The 9694-nt window shown below is 38.3% G+C and overlaps 1 protein-coding gene across 1 annotated transcript; it reads right to left on the reverse strand.

Moving 5' to 3' along the window:
* Window positions 1-217: 217 nt before the first annotated feature.
* LOC108989461 (protein NETWORKED 1A-like) lies at window positions 218-8948 on the reverse strand. The gene is made up of 5 exons (XM_018963063.2): window positions 8789-8948; window positions 8041-8108; window positions 7627-7904; window positions 2501-6777; window positions 218-1678 (listed from the first exon to the last, which is right to left on the reverse strand). The coding sequence occupies exons 3-5, from the start codon at window positions 7727-7729 to the stop codon at window positions 497-499; spliced, it is 5562 nt and encodes a 1853-aa protein (XP_018818608.1). The 5' UTR covers window positions 7730-7904; window positions 8041-8108; window positions 8789-8948; the 3' UTR covers window positions 218-496.
* Between the last annotated feature and the right edge of the window lie 746 nt (window positions 8949-9694).

The raw sequence follows: 9694 nt of genomic DNA on the forward strand, positions 1-9694 counted from the left end.
GAGAGCCAGGTGGTTGTGGAAGAGAACGTACTACTACTCACCAGCCAATCTCACACTATTTTCAGTTTCGTGAGATATGAAAAGCTAGTGTTGCTTTCCAAATTTCCAACAGCAAAGTTAAACAAGATGGGCAGAAAGTTTCAGAGGATAAACATTGATGCAATTAAAAAGAGTAGAGTAGGATTCTGTAGGAACGAAGAAGAAATAAATGCCAGACTTGGGGAATGTAAAGATGTAATTCAGCCATCGCATCACAATTCAATTCATGTTCACTAGGTATAAATAATTATCATTGATAGTCTTACGAAAGCAAAAGACGAAATTGCTGGAAGCAGCAGCTTATTATAATTAGATCAGTCCTAAATTTCTACAGTTCCGGTAAGCTAAAAAGGCAAGATTTTCCCTGACTAATTAAAGAAATGACCCTCTAAACATAATATTAGGGACATATCTCCAGGAGTGGAGCCAACGAGAAATTGCTTTCGTCTCCATGACTTCAGTCTCCATTAGTTGAAGTTCTTGTACAGCCACAAAAACAAGCCTTCTTTCGTCTTGCACTACTCGTCCCACTGCTGTGAATAAAGTCTCTCAAGAGAATGCCTGTTCTACTTTTGGAAAATCTGTACTTTGCTTTGCTTCTCTTTTCATCCTCCAATTTCAGCATTACATACTCGATGTTCTGTAACTCAATTTGCAATCGTCCAATCTTTTCGGCCGCATTTCGTGCCTGTTCTATTACTCTTTTTCTGGAGACATTTCCAGCATCCTCCAACTCTTCTGAAGGTTTCCCATTCAAAGATTGGGGGCTATGATCAACCTCCTTCGTCAATTTATCATTGATATCCACTAGCTGCGAAACAGCCTCCTCAACTTCTTGTAACCTTCTTTTCACTGTTTCATATTCGATCCCATTGGCCTTCTTGCTTCTCTGGTTCATTTCCATTTTCTTTTTCAGATTTTGCAAAGTTGTCTGAACACTCGTCAATTTCTGAGCATCTGAAGCAAGTCTCTCCAGGAACTTTCCCTTAGAGGCATCTTGATTTGGCTGTCTAACAGTAGTAGATACCTCTAGCTTGTCAATGCCCAACTCCTTCTCGATCTGTAATTCTGAAGAGATATACAGACCCTTCTCCTCGTCCTCAAAATTGTGGCATCCAATAATATCTTCCATTGGTGCAGAAGCCTGCTTTTGTGTCTCAATGATCATTGGATCTTGGCTGCAATCCCGCTCTGCAGTTTCCCATAACTCAAGCATCTGATCATCAACTCCACCCTTATCTCTCCTGCTTCTCGCATAGAATGAACTATCCGAGACTTGATCAAGTGGAATATCTTTCATCAAAGTTCCATTTTCTGGTTTAGTCTTCTGTAACTCCAGGTCATTGGCGAGATCATTCCCCAGTTTCATCTCTTCCTTTCTCATGTCTTTAACTTGATGTAATGTGCCTTCCAATCCCAACTCTTCAGTCTCTTTCAGTACACGTTCGACTTTGATGTTAGTGTTTATGCTTTCTTGAGTTGCACGCCTTTCCATTTCTCCCACCACTGCCTTTTGCACTGCTTTAATCCTTGTCTGCAATTTCAGCAAATCTGCAATTCCATCCTGCATCACAGTACTTTGATCTTCTATAAGCACTTGACGGCTCTCTTCATGAAGATGAATTGCCATCTCCTCATCCTAAAGATATGCATGTCAAATAACCATGAGATTCAGCAAGAGACCATTTATACACGTGATATCTAAATAGCAATGTTAGATTGGTTTCACACATACCCTTTATTAAAAAAATTGTATATAGAAAAACATAACACATAAATCAATAAGATTTCAATATTCGTACAGCATATCGGGTAGGTGAAACTACAAGTTTATGGCAAGAAACAATTCTGTCTATTATAAGATTAAGCTGACTAACTGTATCTCATCTATTCAACTTACTGCATAGAATTTGATTTTCAAATCAGTTTGAAAATATCATAAAGATGTACTCTGCAAATATCAACACGACAAACTTAAGGATATTGGGATTCTGCAACGCCTTAATACTGTCACTCCAGAGCCACCAACATTACAAATTTATTCTAATCTTCTCATGTATAAGACAGAGAATAAATGCTCGTACAAAATGTAAAACCAGCATTTATTAAAAGCATATAAATTCCTGTACAAAATGTAAACAGGTCGGTTCCATCACCCACATGTAGTAGAATTCAGATTGAAAATCATGATCATGTGCACAAGTTTTGAATATCACGCCAATTAAAATTCAGCATAGTCTAAAAAGTAACTAATGGTTTGCTATGACCAATACACAAGTGCAGAAAATAATTGTTGGCAACTTTGCCAAAAAAATTAGGAATTTAAGCCATAAATATTGCACACTTTTTCTTTAAGGAGAGAATGCCAAAAACTAATATTTTTATGCACAGCAACCATATAGCTTTAACTAGGACAGTATGTGGTTGACACTAGATGCTTTCTAAAAGAGGAAAGAGGTACCTTTTCTTCTCGATTTCCTGCCATGGAAGGCTTTGTATGAAGAGGGGAATTATGCTCAAGAGAGGCTATATCATCTCTCAGTGAAGCTATGACAGGAACATAAGCAGACAACTGGGCCTTCACTCCCCCAATTTCACTTTCTAAGAAGCTAACTCTTTCCTTCATCTGTTTAATCTCCTTACTTTTTGCAGCAGTTTCATCTTCAAGAATCTCACAAACTCCAGTAAGTTCTTGAACCTTATTTTCAAGTAGAACTTCACGAATGGCAGAAATATGGAGATCAAAATAAAATGTAGCAGCCTCAGCCTCCCAGAGTTCAAATTTATCTCTCTTCTCTTGCAGCTCTGAACTCAAATTCTCTTCTCTAATCCTGTGTTCTTCAATTTCTGTATGTAGTATTTCTACTTCAGACTCCATATTTGCATTCACTTCACGAAGGCATTCAATTTCCTTTTTCTGAATTGTGCTATCTTCCAGCACTACAAGAATCTGTTTCTCTAGATTTTCTTTAATTTGTTTTGATTCTTTACATTCCATCTTCAGTTCCTTAACAGTCTTGCACAATTCAACATTTACATCCTCAGTAGCTTTAAGTATCTGTTCTGCTTCTGAAAGTTCTGTTGCCTTCTGTCTCAGAAAATCATCTCCAATAGAAATTTGATTGCACAATTGGTCATTTAAGTCCTTGGCCTCATTCAGCTCCCTCCCCAACTTCTCTACTGACTCATTCAGGTGTTGACTTTCTGATTCTTTCATTTCCATCTTCTTCCCCAACATTCCAACCTCCTCCTTCAGATCACCATTGACCAAAAGGAGACTGCTGATATTGTCAGCAAGTTCTTCTATTTCCATAGACTTCTCACTTGCTAAGCTCTCAAAAACAATAGATAGGTTGCTGAGAGCTAGCGTTTCATGGAGAATAACACTGTTTTCTTCTTCAAGGATACACTTTTCCTCATTCAGGTCTGAAAATTTCCTGAGCAAAGATTTCTTCTCTTCAAGCAACAGGGAATTCTCTTTCTGCAATGCAAGGTAAGCACCCTCCAAATTTATCAGCTTCACATGTAGGGTTTCCAATTCAACCTTTAAAGCATCCTCCAATTGGTCGCTCTCCTCCATTTCCAACCGCAAATTCCTGTTCATCTCTTGAAGCTCCTGCTTGTTCTTTTGCAGCATAGCACATTGCTCTGTCATGAACTCAAAATTGTGCGCAATGATCTTTTTCTCTGACTCGAGCTCAGCACCCTCTAATCTCAGTTGCCCAAGTAAAGTTAAGAGCACTGAGTTCTCAACCAGCAGCTGCTGCTTCTCATCCCAGATTTTCAACAGAGAACTTTTTAAATCCTCAATACCATCAAAAATATCCAATACAGGTATATGCTCCTGCACGATCTTATCTACATGCCCACAATGTGGATCAATTTGAATAGCCCTGAACACCTTATGAATTACCATCCTCAGCTTTTGGATTTCATCTAATAAGAATTCTGCTTCTACCTGCTGCTCTAGATTCTCACACTCCAACTCTGTAATCAGTTTATCTGAAAACTTGGATGTTTCAACCTGTTTTTGACATTCAAATGCTAGAGACAGATTCTTTTCTTCCAGATCTTCTATAAACTTCTGCAGGATGAAAATCTCGACCTGAGCAACAACTGCTCTGTCTAGCTCTTCTTCAAAGCCCTTCTTCCCCAACCTACTTTCTTGTTGCATGATATGGATTTGATTTTCCAAACCTGCCAGTCGAGCCTGACTTGACTGCACAAAACTTGTGCGCTCTTGTTTTTCTATAAAGAGGGAACCCTGCAGTTCTACTACTTGACAAAGTGTGCATTCTTTCTCTTTCTCCAGATCTGAATATTTTTCTTCCAGTTTCGTAAACCTCTTTTCCAGGTTTCCGAGTCTCTGTTCAACATTTTCCAACTGAGATACCAGGCTGCGTCTCTCACTCAGAAGATTGGACTTCTCATTACTGAGCAACTGGCATAGTTCTTCTAAGCTTTTAGACTTGGCCCTCAAACCTTCAAGCTCGAGATTAGCACAAGAGAGTGAATTCTCCAGTAAGGTGTTTTTATCCATGAGCTTCTGCATGTTCTCGGTGATAATTTGCAACTGTGAAAGCAGAGCAGCTTTTTCTGCAACAAGCGTGGATTTGTCTTCATGGAGAAACTGACAGGACTGCTGCAAGTTCTTAGCATTCTCTCTCATTCCCTCCAACTCACCATTCAATCCCGAGAGGGAATTCTCGAGAGCAACATTCTCTTTTGAAAGATCATCCATATGCTTCAACTTCTCATTAATAGCTTCTCTCTCGTCTCTTTCCTTTTTGCAGACCTCTTTCAAGTTTGAGTTCTCAACTCGCAAGTCCTTCACATATGACTCAACGCATTCAGGACTCAAACCTACTGACTCCACTTGCTCCATAATGGCCTGGTATCTTCCATTCAAGCCCTTGATTTCCTTCTGCAAATGGTAAATCTGCTGCTGGAGGGTATCGCTTTGGTCTGTTTTTAGTGCAACCTCCTCTTCAAGTTTCTCTTTCATTGCCTTCAAGTTAGAGACTTCATTTTGCAGATTGTTTATGGAAATAGCAGAAGACAACTTCACTTCATTCAGGCTCCTGTTTTCTTCCTCAACCCTTTGAAGTTGTTCTTCCATACCATGTTTGCAGATCCCCAAGTCTTTCAACATCTGAAGCCCATTTTTTAGCTCCAATGTCAGACCTCTCTGCTCCTCTTGAGATTGGTAGTGTAATTTCTGTAAAGCTTGGAGACTGGATTCAATTTGCTCAAACCTTGAGCGCTCCTCTTGCATTAGAGTTTGTAATTTTTCCAACTCATAATGCTTTTCTGAAAGTTCATGATCCTTCACTGCAATCTTCTGCACCAGATTGTTCGCTTCTAATTTCAAAGATTGATTTGAACTTTCCAACACAAGACATTGTTCTTCTGCACTCTTCAATTTTGCAGCTCCCCGAAGAATTTCGCTGTACAGTCGTTTGGTATCTTCTTGTGCTTGAAAAAGTTCACTTTCCATCTTAGCTAGTTTCTCTAAGCACTGCTTATACTGAAGTGCTGCAGCTTCTTTCTCTTCATTTAATTCCGTGAAAGCTTTCTTCAGTGCTTTAACTTCAGTTTCTGCTCTTTCAATTTGCTCATTTAAAAATCGAGCATTTACCTCAGCAAGTGAGATTTTAGTCTCCAGCACAGATATCTTCTCAAGACATTGTCTGTTCTGGAGAAGAGCTGACTTCTTTTCATCCTCTAATCTAGAAAGTTCACTCTTGAGATGTTGGTGCCCATTTTCTGCATTAATAGCTTTCTCGTTTAGCCCTTTTGCTTCCTCATGGGCAACAGATAACAAATTCTCCAGACTAGATATCCTCTCTAAACACTGATTGAATTGAAGAAGACCAGCATCCCTCTCAGCTTCTAACTCGGTGAGGACTTCCTTCAGTATTTTAATTTCAGTTTCAGCTTTTCTCGCTTGCTCATCAAGTCCAGCAGCATCCTTTTGTGAATGATCAAGTTCTCTCTCCAAATGTGATAACTTTTCCAAACTCTGCTTGTATCGAAGAAGGACAGCTTCCTTTTCACATTGAATCTCTGCTAGGGCTTTCTTTAATTCCTGAACATCATTTTCAGCTTTCCCTGCACGCTGAGACTCGGAAAGGACCTGGCTCTTGAGTTTCTGGTTCTCACGTGACATCTGAGAGAACCCATCTTGCAAATATTGTTCATTCTCTTTGGCATCATAAACATTCATGCCTTTCTTCATCTTTCCTTCAGCAACATCTGAATTTTGCGGCACTGCTTCTCTTGACACAAACAGCTCAGTGAACTGTTTAAGACCCCTTTTGTTTATTGCAGATGCACATTCTGAACTCCCTCCACCCCTCTTCGTAGTATGTAAGCTGGTTGAAGATACCCCTAGTGCATCCTTATGCAAGTCATCCGGGTCTATCAATGCACGAATTGGATGCTGCATTTCTGGTGTATGAGGTTCAGCCCCAGGGCCTGAAGAACCTGAGGGTGAATCATCAGCCAGCTCATAAGGCACTTGACTGGGGAATGCCTCTGCCATGGTTCGATGGGCCTGGCGAAGCTCCACTGTTGCATGATCGTACCTCTCAGCTAATGCACGGTAAGCTCGGTAGAACTCCTCTACAAGTTTCATAAGCTCTGGGCGTTTCTTGTAGTACATTTCTGCCCTCCTTGCAAAAGAATCTGCATCTTCTTCAATGAGCTTGATCATCGCTTTGACTTTGGCATCCATGTCTATAGCAACAGATTCAGGATCAGTTGAGAATGTTGTCTAAAATATCATGGAGATGTCACATGTGCATTACAAACATGCACACAAAAATGTGCACAAACAGGCACAGCAGCACATCCACTTATTCAGCAACATTAAATTTTACTTATGGTCAACAATGAGATCCATCCTTCCTAGATTATGGTTCTTGGAGAACCACCATTACTACTATGTCTTAAAAATTATAAAATTTAACTGTCTATAATTTCAATCATTCACAACTTGAGGGTGATTATTCATTGGGTTATTCAGATATATTTTGTGTATAGGTGCAGTGTATGACAGACATGATGATATGGCAACATCCAGTTTATTACAAAGTTTCAAATATACCAATACTAGACCAATCACATAACTATGCAAGAGGTGAAGTAAATCACTTTAGTTCCAGGAAAAAAGAAGGCCATTCAAGTCGGCTTCAACTAGTGCCAGCATTATCTTTAAAAAAAAGTAGCACCGGTTTATGAGTAAAGTACAAAAATGAAAGGACAATATAGAAGAACGTCAACGTACCAACAGAAATCAACAATCTATTCAAAATTGCAACAAAATTCAAGGCAGTGTATTCTCATAAAGCACTGTTCAACCAGTGTTCCCCATCACATGGTTAAGTTCAGGGGGCACGCTATTTTGGAAGATCCATGCCTCCCTCATATTTGCTAAGTTGATTTCAGGCCCCAGAGCAGTAATCAGTTGTAGTAATTAGAAAACAACCTCTATCAACGATAAATGTTAAAAAACATATCCAAGCAAGAAACAAAATTTTGGGAGCATAGCAGTTGGAGATTAAGTCATAAGGAGAAAATCATCACCTGTAAGATTTTCCTGAAGCCATTTTGAATTCTTTGGGCTAATGTGGCTGTCCCACCACCAAGAGTATAAGCGTCTGGATTCGGAATGTGATAAAGTTGCCATGACTCCAGCAAGGAACAATAGCGCAACTGGTATTGACTTGGCAAAAGGCTGGTCCTTGTCCCAGTAGTGAAAACCCAGGTAATGTATCTAGGCCAGAATATCGATATAATATAACGCACATCCAAGTTACATTCTAGATGGCAGTTTACATCTCTATATTTCTCACTCCTCGCACCTAGACACGAATATCAACAAAGGAAAATATGACTGTAAGAAAATTTTGGAGTTTGATCTTCAAAATTTCTTAAAGTTCATATAAGCATATTCACAATAAAGGATCAGGATGAATAACAGGAAACTCGTTAGAATACCTGCTCAATTCTACATAAGTCCAATATTTGAGAAAGTACTGCTACTCCTTGCTTCAATAGCCTTCAAACTACGAAATCAACCGATCCACAGGACAAGGAAAAAAGACAATATAAACATTAGAACATCATCAAGTAACAAGTAAATTCCAGAAAGTAGGAACCAAAAAAGGGAAACCATGAATGCATAGCAGTCCCCCCTCAACCCACTAAAAAGAACCCCCAAAACCAACAGGTACCCCATAAAGACGTTTGTATACAGAGACACACAAACACACGTATAATTTAACAGTAAGGGACCCCAAATTAACAGCAAAAAGTTTGGTCATTGATTAATGCGATAGCGAAAAGGAACACGCACACGCATATTTTTTTTTACAAGTGCGCACGCATATTTTTTTTTTACAAGTGCTGAAAGGAGCACATATATGCAGACGGATCTCGATGAAAATGTAAAATATGCATTCCACTGATCGTTTATGGCTGCAAGCGAAACTAGAATTCAAAATGACAGAAATTATTCTGAACGGATGGTTCTGACAGAAACTGCAAAAAAAAAAAAACTGAACCTTTATGGACCATGAAATCAACAACTTACGAAACGCATGAAATCTAGTGCTGGGTTCGGAAGCAGCAAGCAAAACTACTATCCAACGGAACAGAAAATCACAAACTTAAAAAAAAAAAAAATGAAATCCAACCAACACTGGGAAAATGATCATTTAGAAACCCATTTGGATCAAGTACACACCAGAAGAATTAAAATTGGTGATGGGATTTTGGCCAGCAGCTGTGATGCCAAAACTCCAGCTGCCTATCACTCTTCTCACCCCATTTACTGTCTCTAAGCTCACAGCCTCTCTCCCTCTCTCTCTTCAATGGGTCCTTTGCATTATATTCTAAGGTTTGGCACTATCACTATTTGACGACACAGCAACTGTAAAGTAGGACGAAGACCGTAAAAAAGTACTGAGAAATATTGAAATCCTTTGTTTTTGAATAATTACAGGAGAGGATTCTATTATTCGTATTTGGCTGGCTTATGTGCATCCAAGTCAAATGAATGGGCCAGAATTTTGAAACGGTTTTATCTTATTATTGCAATTTTAAATTTAATAAATAATTTAATTTTTTTAATTTAAAAATAATAATAATATTAAAAAATAATATTTTATTTAATTTTTAACTTTTATACCGCCTCATCTGTTGAAATGCTCTGATATCGTAGTTAAGTTTTATCTATTGGGATAGTAAACCGTCATTTTCTTTAGGTTCTAGCTGTCGTTTGTCGTTGCTTCCAAGTGTAGATTTTGGTGGGTGGAACGTTGTCATGGGAAGTCAAATGACCAGAGCACCCTCAATTAGGATCTCTTTCCCTTAAATAATTAAAAGGCGTTTTTAATGGGATTTCAAATCACCAGTGCCCCTTAAGTATGAGGAAAATTCTGTATAAATTTTTTTAAAAAAAATATTACACAACATCTCTGACTTTCACACGCATTATATTTTTTAAAAAATTTATTATTTTTTTAAATTTATTATTTTTGAACTAATTCAATTCTTCTATTCATTATTTATATATTAAATATTTGATAAAAAAAAGTTATATAGTGCACAAGTTCTACCCAACTTTTTTTAAAAAAATAAAATACAGGAC

This window comes from Juglans regia, chromosome 7, assembly GCF_001411555.2.
Source record: "Juglans regia cultivar Chandler chromosome 7, Walnut 2.0, whole genome shotgun sequence".
Classification (NCBI taxonomy): domain Eukaryota; kingdom Viridiplantae; phylum Streptophyta; class Magnoliopsida; order Fagales; family Juglandaceae; genus Juglans; species Juglans regia.

Coding starts and splice junctions, on each gene's coding strand:
- LOC108989461 (XM_018963063.2), bottom strand. CDS start 7,729: ATGGCAACTTTATCACATTCCGAATCCAGACGCTTATACTCTTGGTGG. Junction 6,778..7,626: donor GCTTCAGGAAAATCTTACAG/GTGATGATTTTC, acceptor CTGTTGCTATAG/ACATGGATGCCAAAGTCAAA. Junction 1,679..2,500: donor CAGGAAATCGAGAAGAAAAG/GTACCTCTTTCC, acceptor GCATATCTTTAG/GATGAGGAGATGGCAATTCA.